Here is a 25,644-nt window from a genome sequence, read left to right as displayed (position 1 = left end):
CTTAGAGAATTTACGATTAGCATTAGCCAGGACTTTTAAATTTGCTTTGATGTCAGGCGCTCTGGCTCCCGGCAAACATGTGACTATGGTGGTTGGTGTCTCTATTTTCACGTTCCGTGTAATAGAATAGCCAATAACTAGGGCACATTCAACAGGATTCTCGGGTGTTTCACTGAGTAAGGAGAATCTATATAATGTTGTAATCGGAACGGAAGAGCGGTGTTTTGTCCTGCGACTACAGCGCCTCACCGCCACCCAGTTGCCCTGCTGCACGGGCTCTACAGTCGGAACCGAGCAATGTAGTAGTAGTAGTAGTAACCTTTATTGTCACAAGTACCAGCGAAATTAGCCATGTACAGAGTTCGAAATGGTGAGGAAAGTGCTTAAATTACTATTTATTTATTTGTTGTTTATTGATCAAATCTAGTAATTCAAAGGTAAATAGAAACATAAAAATAGGAAAAAAAATATTATCAAAATTAAATAAAATTCATTTAAAAAAAAAAAAAAGTATAATTTTTGGGCCTCGGGTCATTTTGACCCGTGAAAGAAAGAAAGAAAGAAAGAAAAACAAATACCACAATTCTGTTGGCATTCTATATGAACATATGCATATTATGGGGAATTCTGTAATAATCATGTGGTTAGTTCAAGATTGCTTTATTAATAATCTTCATCAGTTTCATCATCCCAGATAGCTTAGAAGAACTTGATACTGCAACAGGAACTTTTAACTCTCTCTTTTCCAGCACTTTAGACACAGTTGCTCCGTTGCGCTTAAAGAAGATTAAAGAAAATAGTCCAACGCCGTGGTACAACGAGCACACTCGGGCCCTTAAGAGAGCAGCCAGAAAAATGGAGCGCAACTGGAAGAAAACAAAACTAGAGGTATTTCGCATCTCATGGAGATAGAGCTTGATTGTGTAGTCTCTCCTCTGTGAAGGCCTCCTTCCCTTCCCTTTACCTCTAACAGATAAAACATTGTCGGGATAATTCCGGTTCGCGTGGATACGCGGAAGCGATGAATAATTCTTTATTATACATTTTTAAGGCCAGATAAGTAGTTTGTCGAGGGTTGGTTTGTACAGAAAGACCACACGTCTATAGACTAAACACGTGATGCGCATGTTCACGCCGTCAGCGTTTTCGCGGGTTTGCGTTTCCGAGGTTTGTGCAGAGATAACCTTTTTTGTTTCTCTCAAATGTTTCAAGGCTTGCTCCTTGAAACCTATTTCAGGGTTTGCGTTCTCGAGCCACCAGGCACTGTTTTGTGTGAATGAGCGGCCGGATCGCATTAAGGGTTTTCTGTTAGAATGGTGTCGCGTTAGCGGCCCCTAAGTTAATAACTAATGATCTTCACAACGCAAGTGAATCAATCAATCAAAACTAACTTTAGTTGGACAATAACTTTATTCTAGATCTGCTGTAAAGCCAAAACAATCTCTGTTACTGTAATTTCCTATTATCACTGTAAAGCTGCTTTGAAACAATCTATTGTAAAAGCGCTATATAAATGAAGGTGACTTGACTTGACTTCATATAGTCTGATCTATTGAGCGGTGGTACAGGTTCCAGTTAAGTCTTTGTCATGCTCTCATATTGTTTTCATGGAATTATCTGAAAAGTTATCAGTGAAATAAAGGTTTTCGTTTACATTTATGTATTTGCCAGCCATTTTTATCCAACGCTACATACAATGCATTATATAAATATTTATGTGGTTTTCTTAGCCGTAAATCATAATCACATCAGATCGAGTCACTTGCTGAATTCAGCAACTGTTCCAGAGTCTGTTTGTGAGTGTTAGTAAAGGCCCAGCAGTGCACTTTGACCTATGCTGTTGTTGTTTTTTTAAATAAAAAATTATAAAATTGATTCAGGGTTTAGACTAAACAAGCTGTAAATACCATATATTCTGTGTTGAAGTATAAAATAAAATAAGAATAAAATAATGAAAAGTGTGCAAATAAAGATCATAAAAAATAGATTAAAGATAAACAGAGCAATTCCGAAAATAAGTCAGTAAGGAAACCGACTTCAGTGCGTTTGTCCATCGCCAGTAACAGCCAAATCAGACTCCAGGCAAAAGCAAGATTACCTGGTCAACAAGCCCATTCAAGCCTATTCTGACACAACAGAATGACTGCTTTCAATTTACTGATATCAACTAAAATCTGTTAATTGCATAGCAGAAAATGTAAGGCACATATCTCTATATCATCTTTAGAGGTGCTGAACATGTTACAGGAAATATACTTACATTACAACCAAAATTACATAAAATCTACCCAGAAAAAGGTACAGGATACACCTTATTGTAACCATATTATGCAATGTAAAAAGTGATTGAAATAAATCAGGAGAGTTGTGCCCCAGTTCTTTAACATTTCTAATTAGCTACTCAAACTGCTGTAAAGCCACTTCAGACCGGCAAAATGAAAGCATCACTACACTGTGCCTTTAAGGAACCTCGTCACTGTGTTTCAGAATGACGGAAGATCAAGTCCCAGCATGCATCGCTCCACTTCGATAGTATAACCTGCGGCGGGTATTTCCATGCGACTATGTGAATTCAAACAGTATAATTTGTTGCATGCTCCGGTAAAGCTTTTGCCTATTTTACTGACTTGTATTTTCGATATTCGCGTTTTTTGTTCTAATTTGAACACCTGAGCCGCTGAGTTTAGAGAGAAGCAATAATGAAAGTAACAGCAGTGACTGTGCAGCTCGCGCGCCGTGAAGTGGAGCGCGTGCTGTAGGATGAGACACACACACTGACTGCACATCATCACTGCTGTCACATTAGTTCAGTTCAGGGGTGTGTGTGTGAGGCATGTGGCGGGAGGCTACTGGAGAAACCGGCACACACTCACTCGGCATCTCACTACGAATAGTCTCATATCCATAACTTGAAATATCTGTGAATAGAAGAGCTGTGATGATGGTGAACGCTCGTGCTCGCGCGGTGCTCGTGATCCTCACATCTGCGCTCATCTGCAGCTTCACCAACGCTGCCAAACTCAACATACCTAAAGTTTTATTACCTCTTGCCAGAAGCACAAAAATCAATTTTACACTGGAAGCAACTGAAGGATGTTATCGCTGGTAAGTGCATTAAATATAGCATTTGTAAAGTAATGAAGAAATACTGATGCATTTCTAGTGTAATATTGAATAGCTTGCCCGGTTGTGACATCAAACATGTTTTTGGCATGTCAAATGATAAAGAACAGTAGACCATATTAGACCTTTTTTTAAAAAAGAGGAACTATAACAATAAATGTATTGTGACTGTAATGACTGCAGAAAGCTCCAGCACGTGGTGCTGTTGTGATGTGTTTCTTATAGTTGCTCAAATCTAAATTTTTCAATTTGTGTACTTTGTAGATAAGAAAATATTTAAAATCAATGTGATAAATGTCATATGCTAAATAGTAAGAGTTGCATTTTATTTTAACATTATTGCACTCTTTTTGCACAGCTATCTCACTCACTCATTTGTATCAGTTCTTTCTTTAAATATTTATAAGTTTAGTTTATTATTAATATCAGATTGTAAGTTGCACTTTGCTTGCTAGGAAAACTCAACTACTGGTAAAATGGCGACACTTTACAATAAGGTCAATAAGGTTTTACCTCCTCTTCAGTTTATATTCAACAAAATAATTTTCAAACAGGCAAGGAAAATGACTCTGGACCCTTTCATGCAGAATTCGAACCACTTCCATCCGGTCGACGTTTCTCTACCTCAAGGTTTAGATACAACCGCTATACAAAATCTTTTATTCATCAAGATTTTGACAAGACTGTTACAAGACTGTTAAACTAGTGCGAAGGACAGGACTGTGTGATTGTTATTGGTGTGGCTATCTTGTTATGCAGCTTCATTGGTATTGCCCAAAACAAATTTCCCTTAAAGGGACAGACAAATAAAGTATTATCACGTCTCATTAGATAAGTTTAGCTAATGCATTAACTAACATTGTCTCACAATAAGCAATATATTTGGTACAGTATTAATTATTGTTAGTTAATAAAATTACAACTGTTCATTCAGTTCTTGTTAGCTCAGGTCCATTACATAATATTAACAGATACAACTTTTGATTTTAATAATGTATTACTAAATGTTGAAATTAGCTAAAATAAGAAATGCTGAAGAAGTATTTTCATTGTAATTGAAACAATGTAGTAAACATGTAACCTTATTGTGAAGTGTTACCGGTGAAATGTGTGTTACATCCTGTCACAATGCATAGACTTCTAGAACCCTAGTAGGTCCTCTCCGGAGCACGGTGTATTATGCCGGTGTTGATGTGTGTTGTGTCCTCAGGTCCTCCAACCGGCCGGAGGTGGTGTATTATGCCGGTGTTGATGTGTGTTGTGTCCTTAGGTCCTCCAACCGGCCGGAGGTGGTGTATTATACCGGTGTTGATGTGTGTTGTGTCCTCAGGTCCTCCAACCGGCTGGAGGTGGTGTATTATGCCTGTGTTGATGTGTGTTGTGTCCTCAGTTCCTCCAACCGGCCGGAGGTGGTGTATTATGCCGGTGTTAATGTGTGTTGTGTCCTCAGGTCCTCCAACCGGCCGGAGGTGGTGTATTATGTCGGTGTTGATGTGTGTTGTGTCCTCAGGTTCTCCAACCGGCCGGAGGTGGTGTATTATGCCGGTGTTGATGTGTGTTGTGTCCTCAGGTCCTCCAACCGGCCGGAGGTGGTGTATTATGCCGGTGTTGATGTGTGTTGTGTCCTTAGGTCCTCCAACCGGCCGGAGGTGGTGTATTATACCGGTGTTGATGTGTGTTGTGTCCTCAGGTCCTCCAACCGGCTGGAGGTGGTGTATTATGCCTGTGTTGATGTGTGTTGTGTCCTCAGGTCCTCCAACCGGCTGGAGGTGGTGTATTATACCGGTGTTGATGTGTGTTGTGTCCTCAGGTCCTCCAACCGGCTGGAGGTGGTGTATTATGCCGGTGTTGATGTGTGTTGTGTCCTCAGGTCCTCCAACCGGCTGGAGGTGGTGTATTATGCCTGTGTTGATGTGTGTTGTGTCCTCAGGTCCTCCAACCGGCTGGAGGTGGTGTATTATGCCTGTGTTAATGTGTGTTGTGTCCTCAGGTCCTCCAACCGGCCGGAGGTGGCCAGCGTGGAGGCGGTGGAGGTGGACGAGCGCCAGTGCTCTCAGAGGGCCGTCCTGCAGGCCCGCTCCACCCAGCCCTCCCGCCACACCAGCATCATCCTCGCTGAAGACGTCTGTGAGTCACACACACTGCCTTCCTTATTGTTGCTGTAGCTGTGTCAGTCCTTGTTAGTTTGTAATCTATTGATAATTACAGAGACAATGTGCTATGCACTCTTATATCAGTTATTAACCCATCTCCCACACAATTACAGTGAACTGAGACTGGAGCTTTTGAGCTTCAGAAACGATGCGTATAAGCACCGTAAATGTATAAAAGTAGTCCAAATGACCTGGGTGCTGTATTACACGCCGTCTAAAATGATGATATACACTGACCGGCCAAAAAAGTCACTGTTTGGAATGAAATGGGCAAATGCTTAAGAGTCTATGATTGGATCATTATTGCTGTGATTGTTATGTTTCTAGCATGTTATACGTTTGGCAACAGTTCGTCTAACACTAATTGATGGAGGGAGCATGAAGAATCACTTTCACACATGAATCGGCTCCTCTGTAAAGATTTTCACTGAATTAAGTTTTTGACCAAAAATGTATGTTCCTCTTGATGGTAATAACATCACAACATTTTGGGTCTCGATGAGGAGCCGATTCATATGTGAAAATGATTCTTCATGCTCCTCACAATCATTCATTCACAATCTGAGCCTGATGAATCTTGACATTGTCATCCTGGAATATGGCCATGATGTGTTTCCTACATGGGGTTTAAGAAATGAAAAGCTACACACTCCTTCAATTAGGGTTAGAAGAACTGTTGCCAAACATGCCAGAAACATAATGAACACTGCAATAATGATAAGCTCTTGTCTATTTAAATCCAAACAGTCCGGGACAGTGTAACTTTGTGTTACACAAATTAAAATAATGAATTATTGATAATCATCCACTGGATTAGAACTGGATCAGTCTGATTTGTGAGCAACTCCTTCAGGGGTGCGTTTCCATCACAAACTTTTGCGATATTTTCTTAATGTCGATAAAAAACTATTGCGAAATGACGGTGTTTCCATTAACCAATGTTATGCGACTGAAACATAATTTTTTTCCCAAAAAACATCAAGTCATCCCAAAAATCATGGAAACAGATGTTGGTAGGTTTATATATATATATATATATATATATATATATATATATATATATATATCTCAGCCACCGCACTAGCCATTATTATAATTGAAAGAGACGTGTTATTAGAGCATTAATGGCAAGGAAAGCCCATTATACTGTGAGCGGCACATATGAGGCGTTTCTGGGTGTTTCTCCCTCAGATCTGCTTCAAGCTCTTGATAAATTGTGGCATTTCTTTGTTGTTTAGAATCCAGTTTTCCCGTAATACTTTAGTCTTTTATGAGTTTAATAATAGTCTCGTCTTCTGTCCAACACACCACGCCTTCTACGTCAGGTGACCTGTAAATGCTCAAAAAACGTTTCCATTCCAGGTTTGCGAAATATTCCTTTTCCGAATTGCCTGAAAAAAACGTTAACTCCCATATATCCCAAAAAAGTTTTCGCGAAATTGACGTGTTTCCATTGTGCGTATTCAATTCGCAATTTCAATTTGCGCAGTTTGAAGGGTATTGAAAACGCGGCCAATTGTAACTTGCTGATTAACTCTCATATATGACGCATCATTGGATGAAGTAACCAACAAGTAACGACTGTCTCCTGATAACTGTAGTAACATGGTCACACCTCACCAAATTAATATATATATATATATATTATATATATATATATATATATATATATATATATATATATATATATATATATAATAATGAAAGCTATAGAATGTACTGAATGTTAGCTTGATTATTGTGCCCAAGAGCATGACCTATTTAAGTCCACATGTTATTGAACAAGAAACTATTCTTCTAAGCACAGCCTGAGAGCTGTAGTTCCAGCCATTAGTTTGTGACGGTATTTGGCCTTAAAAGATTGGGTTCGGGCGCCAGGGGTAAAAACCACCACAATTATTTAATTAATCCCTCATTAAAAACACTACACATAAGGGTTGACAATCAGTTATGAAACAGACCAAGGAAACACAAGAAAATTGAGTTGGAAGTTTTCTATTCAAATTCCATTCCAGTCATTTTACCACTCAGTACATCAAGACGTTCAATTAAAAAAAAAAAAAACACACGAAGGAGTTTTTAAACGAACTAATTAAACAAAACGCCTATTAATTTCAGGCCCAGAATGCCTTGCTGTTTGCATTGGGACTATGGTTTTGGGAAAAGCCAAATCATTGAAATGTTGGTAACGACGGAACTTTCAACCATAATTGGTTAACAATAAACAAGACGCTTATCTCAAGAGAACGAGACGAGATGAGATTTTTGCACAATATTTTATAGAAATCCTCAATGACAAAATTCATGACTGGATTAATAGTCTGCAGGTGCATTTTGAAATGTTTTACCTAATAATCTTGTAATTAATGTAATTTGTGGTGGGAAGAGCAAACGACAGACGCAGTGGGTGTGGCGTCAGGCCTTTGAGAGGTGTTTATTAACATAAAAAATAATCATTAAATGTTCAAAAAGGGCGAATAAAGTGTCCAGATAAATGGGGAATCTGGTGTCCTCGCTGTGCTGGGGCGCGTGAAGGAAAGGGAGTATTAAGACGGGATGGTCCAGGTAAAGCGCCTCTCCCGCCCGAGTGGAGTGCAAACAATAAGTGCAACCATAATCAAAGTAGTCTCTATATATTTAAAAAAGTACAAACCGAGACCAAAACGACAAACAAAAAATCCTCCGATCGGGTTACTCTGAATGGAAATGAGCTGATATCATTTATAGTGCCTAAATTAGAGTTTGTTTCCCTATTCCATATTTCTGTTGTTTGAGCATATTATTAGCGAATGTAGTTTCTGGGTGATTGTCCTCCTGTGTACAATGGCTGAGGCTCAGTCCTCCTGTTGATCTGTGTTCAGTGACAGGACAGGTGCTGCGCTGTGATGCTATAGTGGATGTGATCAGTGAGATCCAGATTGAGTCCACCACGCGCGAGCTTCACCTGGAGGATTCGCCACTGGAGCTGAAGATCCATGCGCTCGATTCAGAGGGTGAGTCTTCATGCACACCGGCTCACTCCTGTTCTTCTTTAGCTTGTATCGCCAAGCAAAAACAACACTTTGTCTGTTTTATAAGGTCATTGAAACTTAACTTTATAAGGATGTAATTTTGTTGCGCTATACCATTCCTGTTTCACTTTCGAATGAAATAGGATATGTAAAGTTATCATAAAATGAAAACGTCTATTAAAGTCCCCCTGTAGTCAAAAATTTTTTTTTAAATGTGTCATTTTGGTGATCAAAGATGAGTTTTAAGGATTCATGCCTTAAAATAGCTTGAATGTAATTCGACACCCTTGCCTTATTTAGTATCCGTGGTTCTTTGAATATGCAAATGAGCCCCACCTCCACTCACTCACTCACTCACTCACTCAGTTCAGAGATCCACTGGTTGACGATCACACGATGATCTGATTGGTTACAAGGTAGTTTGTGACGTTAGAAACACCAGTGTTTTTGAGACTGTCTTTGGTTCACTGCAGTTTTAAGGAGAAAATACTCAGCAATGGTGTTGACTTATGAATTTACACATGGTTTGTCTGAAAGCATATTAAAAACACCACATAGACACATAAACAACATTAAAAGCTGGATTTTCACCACAGGGGGGCTTTAAAATCAAGTGTGCATTGTAATAATACATCTGTCTGGATCTGATGAATGATTTTGTTGCTTTCAAATTGTTGGAGGATTTAAGATTTTACAGACCAAACCTTTTTCCAAACCGACCCAGGTCAAACCTCAAGCTTTCCAAGCTGTACATTTACTTATCATTTGTATTCATCCAATTTAAGCTAAAGATGTGAACAAGTTGATTACAAAACTAGTAACAAGCCATTCAAGATGTGTTTTTTTTCTGTATGTAAATTAGGTGCAATCTACAGTAGCTGAAACAAGATGAATAAGTCTAGCATACGAATTATATAAATATTTAAGACTAATTGTGATACACTTACAGTATCATAATGTTTTGGCATGACTCGTTTATTTAAAAATACTTGTAAATGTAATTTATACATACAATGATTGGAATATACCTATTCTATGGCTAGCATGCTTAATATTTCTTAAATTAAAATTCATTTTGATGTAATTTTTTGGACAGGGTGATGCACCTGTTTTGATATCATTATGGATGGCATCATTATAAGAATAAAATATCTGAAAACAAAATCGTATGTAGTTTGGTATAATATGTGGTTAATATTTCATGGAAATCATAATAGCACTCTAATTCGTCATTGACCACTGTACTACACTTACCTCTTACCTCGTTGTTAACTACCGCAAACATAAACAACTATTTGAAGCTTCCAGGATGACCCTGACAGTGAAGAAGGACTGTCCTTGTGTCATTCATGTGCAGTCTGGGTAAAAGTGTTCCTCGTTCTGTCTTCAGGAAACACCTTCAGTACTCTAGCCAGTCTGTTGTTCGACTGGACTATCGTGAAGGACGCTGAAATGGCAGGTTTCCCTGATTCCTACAACACCCTACAGTAAGAGCTCGCGTCTTTTACTTCACAGTCCTGTTTTATCCCATTTCCTCATGTTGGAATATTTCAAATTCAGTTTTCTTAAGCATAACAAAACAAAAACATGAATTTCATTATAAGCTCTGAAGAGTGTTTTTAATCCCTTAGCTGGGGTAAACACAATATTTATATGGATAGTTCACCCAAAAATATATATTTTTTAATTTACTCATCCTCAACTTCTCCGAAGCACACAAGAAGATATTTTAAAGAATGTGTGAGCTGTTTTTGTCCACACTGTGTAATTTAGTGGGGACTTCATTAACACTCATTCTATAGACAAAAAAAAACACCAAAATATTTATTTTATTCTTTTCTTTTATGGAACAAAGAAAGTCATAAAGGTTTGGTACGACACGAGGGTGGGGAAATTATGAGTGATCAATTCTTGGTGAACTATCCTTTTAATTATATGTGAATGAAAACAGCCGGTTCTGTCTGGATTGTAATCTTCTTAAAGATATATCTTTAAAAAAAACATTCCTTGTGACAAAACATTAGACAACCATAAGATTGTCCATTTATTGAAGTGAAGGATCTATCCTTCACATCCTCATTTTACATTCATTAAAATGTTATGTCGTCTTCCACGACTGCGCTCTGTTCAAGCTTGCCTGCGCGTGTAATGTTGCCGTGTGTGTGTGTGTGTGCAGGGTCCTGAGGTTCGCGGAGTCAGCGTACACTCCTCCAGCGTATATCTCTGAGATGGAGCGAGTGGGACATCAGGGCGATATCATCCTCGTTTCAGGAATCAAAACCGGCCACGCCAAACTCAAAGCCAAAATACAAGAGACAATCTATAAGGTCCATGTCATTTTATACTTCATATGAATAGATTTGGGAATAAAGATGTTACGGGCATAGATATGAATATGTTAGCAATAGTCCTGTTGTAATTCTTCTGATCGTGGCACACTTCTGGTTGACTGTTCTCAGGATGTTGGTGCTGCCGAGGTCAGATTGCTGATCCTGGAAAACATTCTCTTGAGTCCTGCGTATGATGTTTATCTGCTGGCTGGCACCTCCATCACATACAAAGTCCAGAAAATCCGTCAAGGAAAGATTACAGGTAAGCTTTTATTACTTTATCAATAAATTATTTTGTCTTTGGTAGGGGTGTAACGAGACCCTCATGTCACGATTCGATACATATCAATACGATACAATATTATTGTGATTCTCCAAGACATATAATAAAAGGTAAACAAAAAAGGGACTGTTGATTAAAATGCTAAATTTGGTATTACATTGAGTGTGTAAATGAACAGGCTTGGACTTGATGCTGGAAACCGAAAGCACAGGATAATAGAGACACCAGAATAACAATATTCATGATTCTGAAGCTGAAAATACAGGATTATTTTAGACGAATATGCTTGAACTCTGTCACTGACTAGATATATTAAAAATAATGTAGGCCACTTTTTACTGGTAACATCAGACATTTGACATTATCAGGACCCACAAATATTCCCCCATTGTTTTATTATACATTATATTCCACATTATATATAGCAGTTTAATGTAGTACTACTGACACTAAAACAAAGTAATTTGTTTTAATAATAACTATACTAATAACTATTACTGCTATAACAGTAATAACTATACACAATACACTATCAATGTTACTATCCACGAATTGTTGCATTTTTGTATTACGATATATTTTCAAATGATATATTGTTACACCCCTACTCTTTGGTTATTACAACGTGTTTGAGATTTTTGGCCAAAAATAACAAACTAATCAGGCTATAATCCATTACCAATGTCTAATAATGTAAGTTAAAGCTGCACTATAGCCTCTGTATTGCCATCTAAACCCTGTAGGAAGGCATTACACATGCTCTCTCTCTAATTATCAATACATTGATAATCACTATAGTTTTAACTTATATATTGGGAAAGAAATCTAATGGACCCAAAATGTCCATATGGGTTGTCCATGTTGGGTTTTACCCCAGTGTCCTCTTCACTTCCAGAACTGTCCATGCCCTGTGATCAGTATGAGCTTCAGCTTCAGAACGGTGTGGTCACCCCTAATGGAAACCCTGAGGCTCCTGTCGCATACCTGGACCAGAGCAGCTCCACAGTCTTTGCCCTTCAGCATGGACACACCAACATCGTACTGGACCACAAGAGTATCCTTCACACTGACCCGAACACAGGAATCTGTAGCATGTCATGTTTAGAGATGATGCATTATGTTTGCAGCAGTTGATTTGATCAGTTTACTCTGAGGTTTCCTTGATTCTGGACGCCAAGGTCTCGGGATGCAGGGCGTTTCCCGACTTCCCAACAGCACCATCTATGTTGTGGAGCCTGGATACTTGGGTATGTCTCTTCAATAGCTTTGCATGGAGAAAAATGTCTGGAATTTTGACCACTTGTAATCTCATTAGGTTGATAAATTGATAAGTAATTTAATATAATGTTTTAGTATAGTTGATTGACTATAATTGATTGAAACTTTATTTTATCGTCTTCTCTGCTAGCATTCAAGATTCATCCTGAGGATCGCTGGGTCCTTGAGACAGGGAGGCAATATGAGATCTTCATTGAAGTGTTTGATAAGTCAGGCCACAAGATTTATCTGTCTGACGTAAGTTGAGTTTGGACTTTTAAAATATGTCTTGTTTTTTATTCTTTTCAATATCAGTAAATGCATCTGCTCATTATAAGTAGAGGGATATCTGAAAAGTTCATAAACAATTACTAAATCACTACACTTGCTAAAAGGGTTAGTTACCCAGAAATAAAAGCATTGTTCTCGCCTGACACATAAGCACGTTCGAGCTTCTGTTTGCCGTATTTGATGTGCTCCAAGTACATTTGCTGATCAGTGTTTATATGATAATAAAAGCCTGAATTACATCTGTTCATCACATAAAGTTATCAGAAGACTTTTCAATGTTTTTTTGTACTTTTTAATGCATGAAAGTTTTGGTTGCGTTGACTTGTGGGTTTGGAACAACGTTAGGGTGAATGACAGAACAAAATTTTTCGGTAAACTAACCCTTTAAGGTGGATCAATGTTTTATTTATTATTAAAAGATGCACATAAACTTTGATGAAAACATAACTACAGAATAAAGTACTAGCTATGCATCAAAAACTCATTTGACTTTGACTCAAGTCAGTGGACTAATTAACTCAGATTATTGGCTGCTATGATCTACTAGTGAAGTAGTTATGGTTTATGGTATACTACTACTAGTTATGGTTTATGGTATACTCTGTGGTTTTTGAATGTGCAATCTAAACCTAAATTGAATTTAAAAAAACTACAACAGTGGTTTCCTCAAAGGCTATAAATGTGAAGTGATGCTTCTCTTCTTTTGAACATATGAGATGGAAATGTTTCTTTATTAACCAATTGGTTTTACAATATTTTTTTAGTGTAAATTAAATTGGAAACTATATTATAAAAAAAATTATGAAAACTCCTATTTTCACAGAATATCCGTATAGAAACCACATTCCCTAGCGAGTACTTTGTGGTTCTGCAATCGTCTGTGAATGGATCTTACCACCACGTGAAAGCTTTGAAACGAGGTCAGACCGGCATCGACGGCACACTGAAAGCAGTCGTTGATCAAGTAGGTTTTTGTCTTGTTACAAGGTGAACATTTGTTTTCTTAAGCATTTAAAATTGTTTAATTTACCCCAGTTACAAGGATCTTCCCAGTGTTCAGTGTTGGTTTGTCGACGCTATTCTAGTTTGTTGTACCCTCATGTGTGTCTTCAGGCAGGAAGTGTCCGCGCTCTCTCTGTTCCTGTGCGTAATGAGCAGGACGTGGAGATCTACGACCCCATCGTCCTCAATCCCGCCATCCTCACATTCCCATGGCAGCCTAAAGAGGGAGCGTACCAGTATACCATCCAGGTGTCTCATGGCTTTCTTTTCTTTTATCAGACATTAATCATTTAGCATTGTAAACTTCAAAAATGCATAAGAGGAAATACAGTTTGAATATATTCTTATGTGTGTGGTGTGTAGTCTGTGCATTAATGTGATGTTGTGTCTGTTTCAGGCGACTGGAGGGAGTGGGAACTTCAGCTGGTCGTCCACTAACTCGGCAGTCGCCACGGTTACAGTGAAAGGAGTGATGACCACGGTCAGGGACGTCGGGGTCAGTGCGATCTACGCCCATGACGTGAGAAATCCTCTGCACTACGGAGACATGAAGGTGAGGCCAACGCTCATGCTCGTACAAATCCAGATGTGTTTTAATCACTCTTCTAGATTTATCGTTCTTGAATTGTAATTTTATTATTCTTTTTAAATAACCGATTGTGTTTTGAGCTCTTCTCTGCTTTATGTAAATTAAATGATTGTAAACAATGTATCAAAGTAATATTGTAATCATAATTATTTGTAAAAATTGAAATACTGTTGATTGCCATGAATATAGCCTTCGCTGCTGATATGGTGTTAAATCTTTAATTAGTGCTGTGCAACGATTAATCGCATCCAAAATAAAAGTTTGTTTACGTAACGTGTGTACTGTGTATAATTATTTTGTATATATAAATACACACACATGCATGTATATATTTAAGAAAAATGTGTTATTTATATATAAAATATTTATATTTATTTATAATATAAATTGTTTAAATGTATAAACAGCATATACATGCAAATATTTCTTAAATAAATACATGCATATGTATTTATATATACAAAATAATTATACACCGTACACACACATATATTAAGTCGTCAAGTCATCTTCATTTATATAGCGCTTTTACAATGTAGATTGTTCCAACAGTGTAGATTATATAAACACACACTTTACATAATTATAACACAAACTTTACATATTATGTAAACACACAAACTTTTATTTTGGATGCGATTAATGTTTGGATTCCCAGCCCTGAAATAAATGAGTAATGGATCTGCTGTGTGTTGTTCCTGCAGGTGTATGTGATCGAGCCGGTGGGCATGGAGTTCAGCCCGTGTGCAGTGGAGGCCCGTGTGGGCTTAAACCTGGACCTGCCGCTGCGAATCTTCGGTCAGCTGGCCGGAGAGAGAGTGACGCTCAGTGACTGCTCACACTTCGACATGCAGGTGGACATGGAGAGTCACGGCGTCTTTCAGCTGCTGGAGGGTGAGTTGAGTTCATGCTAAAACAATAGATTCTGTGTCTTGCATCGTTCACCCACAAATGAATCTATTACTCTCCCAAACCTGTATGAATTTCTTTCTTCTTTTGAACACAAAAGAAGATATTTTGAAGAATATGGGTAACCAAACAGCCACTGTTTACTTTCACTTATGACATATACAACTGTTTACGAGGATATTTTGACATCATTTTGTGTATTTGTCTGTTCAAGCTCAAGAAGACATGAAAAAGAACTCAGTATTCATGCGCTGAGGCTCATGTGCTCAGAAAACAGTGCGCGAGTGCTGAATTGAGAACTCTTTCATGTCTTCTTGTGCTTGAATGGTTTAAAACCACAATAAAATGTGCACACAGGAATCGATGAGAGGATTTGTAATTTTATAACTAGTATCTGCTTCCTGACCTTAAGGATCCGATTCCAGCTTATTGCGCTTAATCACTTGTTTTAATCATGTACATCCCGCTCTTTATTTTCTCATTCGTGCATTTTATTCGATTTATCACAAGTGTCAATGATTTTAGTACTGTGCTATGTGGCTATATTTGCATACCATGGTATAAACAATACAGCAAAATCTCTTATGGTTATAGATTTCGTCATAACTCCCAGCCCTACCTGAAATACAAAGGTCAATTTTTTTGACAAAAAGAACAAAAAGACACACGGGTTATGCATACTAATGAGAACATTTTTCACAGCAGGTGATTTGAAGTCCTGCATTAATGGTCTTCAAATGCAAAAATTACAGAGGTCTTGATACTCCGTTTCTGTTATTTAAGAGATACAAATATGATTTTGTTGTATTAATATTGGCAGATTTAACAGAAGCAAGCAAAGTGTGTGTACAGTTGTACTCTTGCAGTATTTTTTGAGTGTGTGTGTGTGTGTGTGTGTGTGTGTGTCTTCAGGTAGACTTGCTCCAGGTCAGGGCCACTGCAGCGGGGTTCGCGTTAAGGCCTTGACCTCTGGTTACACCAACCTGTTGGTCAGCTATACCCATAGTAATGTTCATCTCAGTGCAAAGATCACCATCGCTGCCTACCCGCCTCTCAAGGTAAGATGTGTGAATATGCTTTTAAAGATGGAGGAGTGAGCAGTGAACTGTAGATGACCGTGTCTCATCGTCTTCGGCAGCCGGTTGACCCTGTGGCTGTGGCTGTGGTGACGCTGGGCTCCTCTAAAGACATGCTGTTTGAAGGAGGCCCGAGGCCCTGGGTGCTAGAGCCATCCAAGTTCTTCCGAAACCTGACGGCTGAGGACCACAGCAGCGTTGCGCTGTCTCTGCAGGGCCCCGCCTCGCGATCCTACGCCAGACATCTGGTCAGAGCCACATGCAGAGCTCTGGGAGAACAGGTACAGGTCCCTATAACCTCATGTCCTGCAGGGCTATTCAAATAAAGGTCCAAGGGCGCCGGTCTCTATATCTCCTTCACAGCGGAGGTCCGCACTATACTTTTTTTTGGAACAGTTATACATTTCGATCAAGGCAGTCAGAGTACTTTGTAAAAGAAAAAGAAAAACCTTAACGCTCAAAATAGTCATCAAAGATGAGAGTCTTGGCCCCAGAGAGCCCAAAGAGTGACTTTCTTTTTACCAAAGATTTACCCAAAAAAGTAAATATTTCTTCCAACTGGATATGAATATAAAAAGGTTAGCTCAGATGTATGCTATTTTCATTTATTTATTTATTTTACATTTAGACACCTATGTTTATGGCACATACTGAGGGTTTACTTCTTAAGTAAAGAATGGGCCATTTTTATATTTTACTCAAAGCAATAAACTATTAGATTACGTACATTGTTTGTTTTTAGTAATCAAAACTCTTATCATGAGGACAAAACAAAGTTAACTAGTAATTTATAAAAAAAAATTGTAAATAAATTTAAAATAGAAAAAAAATTCTCTAAATCATTTTCCAAATTCTAACATTGTTTATTATGAAAAGCTGATTAATAATCTTAAATATATATATATATTTTTAAATGTTTAAAGACGCCACATCAACTTGTGTCAAACCTTGTTTAGTTAAATGGTCAGAGTAATCTGTGTGACAGATAAAGTTTTCTGCAGTGTTTTAGAGAAAGTCTCTATTTTGCTGCTCGTCGTATTTCTGCTGCTGTTGTTAAAATAACCGTGTCGCTGCAGCTCTTAAAGTGGCGCTTTACGTTTTTAGCGAGGGAAAGAGAGAAGCAATGTGCACGGAGCGGAGGGGGCTTGAATGAAGCACTTTTGGCTCTAGAAAAAAATATTATAGAAAAAGCTCTGAAAGATCATTACCATAAACAACCCTGAGTGCTTGTGGTGTGAACTGCTCCAATGTTTTGATGCGCTGCTCACTTTAATCTGTAGAAACAGTAAAATGGCGTAATTATGTCCCGCAGTCCGTCATTTTGAACAACACTGGTCTAGACTTTCCACTAGGAATGTGGATTGATATGTTTGAAATGTTCGCAGATCTTAGCAGTGACTGTTGGAAACCAGCCCACCATGACGAACCCCTTCCCTGCTGTGGAACCAGCTGTTGTGAAGTTTGTGTGTGCTCCTCCATCACGCCTCACACTGACCCCCATTTACATGAGCCCACAGCTGGACGTGTCCTGTCCTCTGCTGCAGCAGAACAAACAAGTGGTGAGTAGTCCAGCGCTCAGTGTGTGTAGTCTTAAAGCTCTAACACTGAGTCCAGCGCTCAGTGTGTGTAGTCTTAAAGAGCTCCTATAATGCCCTTTTCACAAGATGTCAAATAAGCCTCTTAAAGGAGAACTCCGGTCAATTTTAACATTGAGCTCATTTTTTTGTACATTTGGAGTGCTGTCAATACAGAGAACAACGACAAAAATCGGTGTTGCCTACACCGAGTTATTCTATTTTTAAAATTTGCACCCTGTTGACTTCAATGGGGCAAGTACTAAACCTGCTTTTAGCCTCTTAACATCCTTGATGTGTCATTACAAGTGCACAGAAAATGTGAGTGATTCCTTCTGAGTGAACACGAGTGAGTCTGACTGCAGTAGATGTGAAAGATATGTATAAAAATGATGTTATTTAAGCCAGCGCAAATACCTGTGTTTACATCCTGTTTTTCGGTTGAAGTCCAAAGTAGTCGATTGCCGAGTTCACGCGCGTGATCATAGGTATTAAACCTATGCGTGTGAACTCTGCAATCGACTACTTTGGACTTCAACCGAAAAACAGGATGTAAACACAGGTATTTGCGCTGGCTTAAATAACATCATTTTTATACATATCTTTCACATCTACTGCAGTCAGACTCACTCGTGTTCACTCAGAAGGAATCACTCACATTTTCTGTGCACTTGTAATGACACATCAAGGATGTTAAGAGGCTAAAAGCAGGTTTAGTACTTGCCCCATTGAAGTCAACAGGGTGCAAATTTTAAAAATAGAATAACTCGGTGTAGGCAACACCGATTTTTGTCGTTGTTCTCTGTATTGACAGCACTCCAAATGTACAAAAAAATGAGCTCAATGTTAAAATTGACCGGAGTTCTCCTTTAAGTGCCCAGAGTGTGTATGTGAAGTTTTAGCTCAAAATACCCCACAGATATTTCTATAGCATGTGAAAATTGGGTTAGGGTTAAAAAATTGTTGAAAATTTCAAAACCTTTTAGTCTTTTATGTTCAAAGCGGAGTCAGACAATGATGGAGAGACTCAAGAAGCAGTGACAACATGTAGAAGCAACAGGACATTTCTGAATTGTTAGTTGATGAATTTTTGTAGCTGATGTGGAGTTAACTATCTTCTAGTCATTGATTAGCATATTCTGTCATGATAATCTATAAATCGCGTTCTCGGGGGCGGGGTTTATGTAAATTCTAGGGTTGGTGATGTCACTAACCCGTGAAGAAGCTCATTGTAGTCCCGACCAGCCGTTTGTTGTAGTCCTTTTCCGATTTCTGTAAAAAAAGTTGCTTTGAACTTTGAGCATTGTAACTTTGCAGATGTTATTTATGCTCAAACAGCAACATTACACACTAACTAAAGTAAGAAAAGTGAAATCATAATCAAGCACCCCTTTAACATGACAGGAAGTTCAGTAGCGTGTGTGCTTGTTCTGCAGGTGCCCGTTTCAAACTATCACAACCCGGAGCTGGACGTGTCGGCGTTCGACCAGCAGGGCCGGAGGTTTGATAACTTCAGCTCTTTGAGTATGATCTGGGAGTCCTCCAAAGTTTCCCTGGCCAGCATCGAACCGACCATGCCCATGAAACTACACGTGCACGAGGACGACAGCAAGCAGAAAAAACTTCACGGTACCTTATAATGTATACTGAGATCATTGATGATTATGAGGTACAAATATATATTAGGGAAGGATGGTATGGCAAAAATCCTAACACTGAGTAATTTTATAAATGCATATATTATATAGCATATATCACAATAAATCATTTTAAACATTAAAACATGAGCATAAGATTACAGCTGAAACAAATAGTTGATAATATTAACAAAAAATAGCCAGAAAGCCCAAAATGTCAAGTGACCTTTATTTATATAGCACTTTTTACAGTACAGATTGTTTCAAAGCAGCTTTACAGAGATAACAGGAAAGGTTTGTTTCTGCTGTACAACAGAGCTAGAAGGAAATACAGTCCAGCTTAAGTAAGTTCAGTGATGGTTCATTTTTGTTGTAAAAAAGTTATTAATTTAGTTCATTTATTTATAATTGAGTTTATTTATATATATATATATATATATAGATATACAGTGCAATGCATAAGTGAATACACCCATGCTAAAGTTGACTAAAAAGAGGAATAAAAATCATATTTTGGAAATTGAACTTAATGCCTTAATTTAAAAAATTAGGAAAAATCCAACCTTTTAGGACACCAATTTTCTTTGTGAATGAATAATGTATCGTAAATAAATAAATGTTCTTCCTTAAAATACATGGTGCATAAGTTAGTACACCCCTATGTTAAATTCCCATAGAGGCAGGCAGATTTTTATTTTTAAGTATTTTTTTTTTTTTTTTTTAGGATACTATGCATCCTGATAAAGTTCCCTTGGCCTTTGGAATTAAAATAGCCCCACATCATCACATAGCCTTCACCATACCTAGAGATTGGCATGGTTTTATTTCAGTTAGCCTAAAAGCTAGTTTGATTTGCATTGAGAGATGATCTTATGGAAAGTACTCCATGCCAATCTCTAGGTATGGTGAAGGTTATGTGATGATGTGGGGCTATTTTAATTCCAGAGGCCAAGGGAACTTTATCAGGATGCATAGTATCCTAAATTTTTTTTACAAAAAATACTTAAAAATAAAAATCTGCCTGCCTCTATGGGAATTTAACATAGGGGTGTACACACTTATGCACCATGTATTTTAAGGAAGAACATTTATTTATTTACGATACATTATTCATTCACAAAGAAAATTGGTGTCCTTAAAGGTTGGATTTTTCCTAATTTTTTAAATTAAGGCATTAAGTTCAATTTCCAAAATATGATTTTTTATTCCTCTTTTTAGTCAACTTTAGCATGGGTGTATTCACTTATGCATTGCACTGTATATAGATATATATATATATATATATAGATATAGATATACATAGCCACTCTGTAGAAAACAGTGATGTCATCGTCCAGCTCAGTTCAGTTCTCATATAATGGTGCCAATGCAGGCAGATCAATATTATTGTTGAGTATTAAGTGTCACCAACTAAGCAAGTCAAAAGAGAATGGTGACATGATAGCAGTATCAAAGTATGAGAATAAGCATAATTGCGTACATAAAGTATACATTTTGACATGCCTATATAGCACATAACCATTATAAAAGCAGTGGTACTGAATTCTATTTTTCTACATATTTAATCTACTGGTTCACACACTTCTACTGTCATACCGCTCAGCCCTAATGTGTGTGCTGCATATATGTAATGTACATGTGTGTGTTGTGTTCCCCGCAGGTCATCAGACGGTGCTGGTGCATCATGAGTCGGGTGTGGCAGCGATCACTGTGAGCGCGGTCGGCTATCAGACGCCTCACCTCGACCACGCCGCGGTTCCCAGTGGAGTGAGTTCCTCTGTGCTCTTCTTTCATACGCACCTCAACCAAATCCACAATAAATCGACTCCATTTACTTCAGATCAAAGCATGGTCAGGAATACAATACAAGATTGCAGTCGATATGCACGGTTATTCTTTTATCTTTTTTTTTGTTGACGCAAAGCCTTCGAGGCCAGTTCACACACAACGCATTTTTTGTGGAATAACTCGTTTTTAAAAAGTTGAACTTCTTTTTACTTGAGCGCCAGGTTTTTAAAATGCTGTGTCATGGCGTAGACACAGCGGTCAAACATCCGTCTGGCTAATGTAACAAGAGAAAAGCTAACAACTTCTTTAATGAATTTATCTAATTGTAACTGTTAGGTTCAGGGCACTGTGCGCCCATCATTAGTTCAAAAAGCTGCTTGGACAGCAGAGTTCAAGATAAAAATAATAACTAATACACACAGTGCTTGCTTATTAATGTGTTTATTCTTGTTGGCAAGTTTTGTTTTTTTTTAAATTAGGAAAACTTAATATTTATTGTATTAATATTGCATGGGTTAAATTGCGAAGCTGGCAGGGAGGTGTATAATTACAATGTCAAGTTACTGTGGCTGTCTTGTTTGTTTGTTTTCTTTGTTTTTTTTTTAAGCATAAAAGGATGTGAATATCTGATATCTGGTGGATATAGTCAGCAACGAGAGTCCATTCCTGCGCTAGAGCCGACCCTGAAACTAGGGCTGACAGAGCCGTGTGGCGGCAGGGGGACGTGGGTTTGGTGGATCTCTGGTTTAGATTGAGCGATCAGCATCAGAGACAATACAATACAATTTTATTTGTATAGCACGTTTAAAAACAACGTGTTGACCAAAGTGTTTTACAAGGCCAAGGAGACAAACATTAAGATAGAAAACATTTAAAACAGAAAAAAAAGAAAGAAAAATCAAGATATATTAAAAGTTATTGGGAAAAAAAGTTGATTTACAAAAGTTAAAAAGTTTTTAAAGTTGATTTAAAAATTGACAAAGTTTGGGCGGATCTGATGTAAGCCGGTGGGCTATTCCATAGCTTAGGGCCGATGACTGCAAAAGCACGATCACCCATATTTTTAAGTCTAGTTCTAGGGACAGATAGTAAATTAGAGTCCTAGAAGTTCCACTGAGTACTGCACTTCTGGAGATCGTGAGCCGCCTCGTTTCCTCAGCAGGAAGAGACCAGCTCTCTCTAACCACACACATCACCCAACAGCATCACCACAGTTACCGTTGCCAACAACAGAGCTAACAGCACAGGAAGCTGAAACGGCGGCACGCGCTAGCTCTGTGCTAATGCCTAGCCAGCAGTTTATAGCGACTGGCATGCTAACTGAAGAAGAGCTTCAGCTTCATTTCCAAGGCTCTTCTTGGCAGCAATAGTCACACATTAGCGCCACACATAGGGTGTTAATGCTATTCCTGTCCTGATTCTCCTAGCAGGTTAAGATAACGATAAGGAAAAGTCCTCTTACTGGTGGTCCACCAATATATCACCAAGACGATATATCAGCTAATTTTTGGTTTTAGCAAGTTTTGGGCGATTAAATGTTGTGAGCTGGACTTTTATTTTGACAGTATTGAGAACCAAGACACCAGTTCTGTCTTCATTAGTTTGCCATCTTTGTTTAACAGATTTGGCTATTAATAGATAAGCAAACTTTTTATATATACCGTAGCCATTCCGAAAATCAGCATTTATATCATTTAAAGAAGTCTTTAAATACCTGTTAAACATGTAATTCTACAAACCTCCCAGAGCTCATTGTAACCCGTTTACAAACGCATGTTCCCTGTCCGTGTGATTGACTGAACCTGTGTGAATCAGATGTGCACAGGAGAGACCGGCTGGCACTGGACACGCATTTCTTACACACACACACACACACACACACACACACACACACACACACACACACACACACACACACACACACACACAAAATACTTTTCAAAGTTTTTTATAAAGTCCCCCAGAGCCCTATAGTATCACAGCAAATTAATGCCTCAGATCATGCAGCAACTAATGTAACAGCATGTCTAATCTGTAAACCAACAGTGATCTGTACTTAATAGATGACTGTATTGTGTAATGATAGGCATGCAACTTAATTTTTAAAAATGCCATAGTAAGATTACAGAATCAAGTAGTTGCTATCTAAAGTATAAATCAGAAATCAAACATCTCAGATTGATACATTTTCAAATAAATATTATGCAGTAAATATTAAGTAAAATAAATCTAAATATAATTGCAATGCTTATGTTATTTACTATTGTTAAAACCCCCCTGTGTTAAAAATCAAGCTTTTAATGTTGTTTAAGTGTCTATGTGGTGTTTTTAGATGCTTTATTTGGCATCAGCCAGCAAAAAAATCCATATCTGTGGACGACTGCCTTTTTACTCATGCATATTGGATTGTTTTGAACTTCCGTGTAAAGTGGAGCTCTGATTCATGTGTGTTTTGTTTACGTGTGTGTTAGTTTGATCCTCTGAGCCCCGTCTCGGCCACACTTGACCTTCTGTTAGTAGAGGACGTGAGGGTGACCCCTGACACCATCACCATATACAACCATCCCGATGTGACGGTGAGATCTCTCACACACACACACACACACTCGCACGCTCTGCTGTGCCTGAAAGAGCTTGTCCAGTGTGCTGACACACCCCTCTCTGCAGGCGGATCTGACTCTTCAGCAGGGCTCCGGGTATTTCTACATCAATGCGAGCGTCGGTGGAATCGCAGAGGTCACGTTTCAGGAGTCCCAGGGAATTGCTCAGGTAACATTATACAGGACCGTTCCAGGTTCAGCAGAAGATGAGCTCTGTCAGGGGCTATTGGTGGTGTTTTGTATTGCAAAAAAACTATTTCAGCTGAACATTAGGGTTGGGTATCGATTGAATTCTAGTTTCCAGTTTCGATTCCAATATGGTAGAAAATAATGAAGTCAAACATTTAGATATCAGACATATTTATTGTGTCTTTTTGCAAAACATTCTGTTGCAGCTGAATACCATGAACAAAAATCAGCAGCCTAAAGAACAACTAACTAATAAACTAGACTCAATTTCAAACATTGTTGAAGACAAATATACAGTCAGTAATACAATAAGAACAAATAAGCAAATTAGCAATAGCGGGATCCAGGATCCAATACACTGTTACACATTGTTTACATTCACTTAAGACATAACTTGCTGGGTTTACGAGGATATTTTGACATCATTTTGTGTTTTAAATTTGTACATTTGTGTGTTTGTCATAATTTTATATTAGTCCGTCAAAGCGTAAGAAGACGCAAAAGAGAACTCAATTCAGTAGTGATGCACTATATTACAAATCACCCTAAGAAAAAGAGGAATTCATATTTGATCCCATGGGTTTAAGTTATCATTGACCTGTAACTGTTCCAATCCAATTAAACAAGTGTGTTCTTGTAAGTGTTATTGACCGTGTCTTAACCAGGAGAGCCTATACTGAACATCTGTGCTCTGGACGACAGCAAAGGTGACTTATTCAGTAGACTCAGGCCTGGTTTCACAGACAGGGCTTAGATTAAGCCAGGATTAGGCCTTAGACACATTGATAAAAGCTACTTAATTGCTCTAATTGAACTTAGATAAAAACATTACTGGTGTGAATCTTGAGACAAAACAATGGCACTGATATATTTTAAGATAGTAATTATAAAGATAGTAGTTGCTTTCAGTTAAAACAGCTCAAACTGTTCCCATACCAGGGGTACAAGCCTGGAGTGGGAACGTCTCAGATTAAATTTCGGCTTGTGAGTTTTGTGAAAACCGCAGTTAAAATTGTGGAAGTGTATAAAATAGCAGACAGCAAACATTGCAGATGTTAAGATTGATCAGTAATGTTTTTAAGGTGAGACTGATTGGAGCGAAGGGTTCGTTTATATGATTGGATTTTTCTTTATGTAAACAGTCGCTTTCTGGTCTCCTTCACTTGTGAAAAATAAGTGTGTTTTATTGTAATTAATGTGCACTTCAGTGTAGTTAAAGAGAGTACACTTTCATGTTTGTTTCTTAACACACGTAAGTCCACTTTGCAATGTTAAATTAAAACTTTTACCTTAAAGTATATATTAATTCATTGTTTTAGAAATCTTTTGTTGTATTTTGAAGAAGTATACTTATTTTGATGTTGACTAACATACTAAAGCACGTGTTAAGTACTTGATTATATTTTTAACTATATTATGTTGTTGTTTGATATTACATTTAAAGTTGATATATTTAAAATGCACTAAATTGCAACTAAATTGTAACATTTAGCCTAATACCAAAAACATTACGTTAAGTTTGTAATTAAGTATATACTTTAAAAGTATATTTTTATAATAAGTGCTACTGAAAGTATGCTAAATTGTATTTGCTTGTATGATGTGAAACTCACTGGGCTTTACATGGTCATAACAGAGGTTGTAACTTTACACAGACAATGTTAATGTGTTTCTGTTACACTTTTTTTACTTTTGTAAACTGAGGCAAAAAACTAATTGTAAAATTAAAGCTTAACTTGTGATGAACCTGGAACATTAAAGTACACAATATAAACTGGCAATAACTTGTTTCTTCTGCACACTGTAAAATCAATGTAGTTTTGAATCTAATC

The 25,644-nt window shown here is 37.9% G+C and overlaps 1 protein-coding gene across 1 annotated transcript in view; it reads left to right on the top strand.

Moving 5' to 3' along the window:
- The first annotated feature begins 2,518 nt into the window (after positions 1 to 2,518).
- nup210 (nucleoporin 210) overlaps positions 2,519 to 25,644 on the top strand; it is a 38,236-nt gene continuing 15,110 nt past the window's right edge. Inside the window, exons 1-20 of the mRNA XM_079849162.1 lie at positions 2,519 to 3,105; positions 5,114 to 5,250; positions 8,138 to 8,269; positions 9,678 to 9,774; positions 10,464 to 10,614; positions 10,747 to 10,879; positions 11,796 to 11,954; positions 12,079 to 12,147; positions 12,309 to 12,415; positions 13,272 to 13,412; positions 13,562 to 13,699; positions 13,848 to 14,003; positions 14,744 to 14,933; positions 15,861 to 16,006; positions 16,087 to 16,305; positions 17,410 to 17,583; positions 19,035 to 19,227; positions 20,896 to 21,002; positions 23,495 to 23,599; positions 23,691 to 23,792. Coding sequence (XP_079705288.1) covers positions 2,939 to 3,105; positions 5,114 to 5,250; positions 8,138 to 8,269; positions 9,678 to 9,774; positions 10,464 to 10,614; positions 10,747 to 10,879; positions 11,796 to 11,954; positions 12,079 to 12,147; positions 12,309 to 12,415; positions 13,272 to 13,412; positions 13,562 to 13,699; positions 13,848 to 14,003; positions 14,744 to 14,933; positions 15,861 to 16,006; positions 16,087 to 16,305; positions 17,410 to 17,583; positions 19,035 to 19,227; positions 20,896 to 21,002; positions 23,495 to 23,599; positions 23,691 to 23,792 — 2,823 coding nt within the window. The 5' untranslated portion in view covers positions 2,519 to 2,938. The remainder of the gene's footprint in view (positions 3,106 to 5,113; positions 5,251 to 8,137; positions 8,270 to 9,677; positions 9,775 to 10,463; positions 10,615 to 10,746; positions 10,880 to 11,795; positions 11,955 to 12,078; positions 12,148 to 12,308; positions 12,416 to 13,271; positions 13,413 to 13,561; positions 13,700 to 13,847; positions 14,004 to 14,743; positions 14,934 to 15,860; positions 16,007 to 16,086; positions 16,306 to 17,409; positions 17,584 to 19,034; positions 19,228 to 20,895; positions 21,003 to 23,494; positions 23,600 to 23,690; positions 23,793 to 25,644) is intronic.

The sequence above is a fragment of the Squalius cephalus genome (genome assembly GCF_949319135.1).
Source record: "Squalius cephalus genome assembly, chromosome: 18".
NCBI classification, from domain to species: Eukaryota; Metazoa; Chordata; class Actinopteri; order Cypriniformes; family Leuciscidae; genus Squalius; species Squalius cephalus.
The sequence above is the reverse complement of the archived record's forward strand: the minus strand, read 5'-3'. Positions and strand labels throughout refer to the sequence as shown.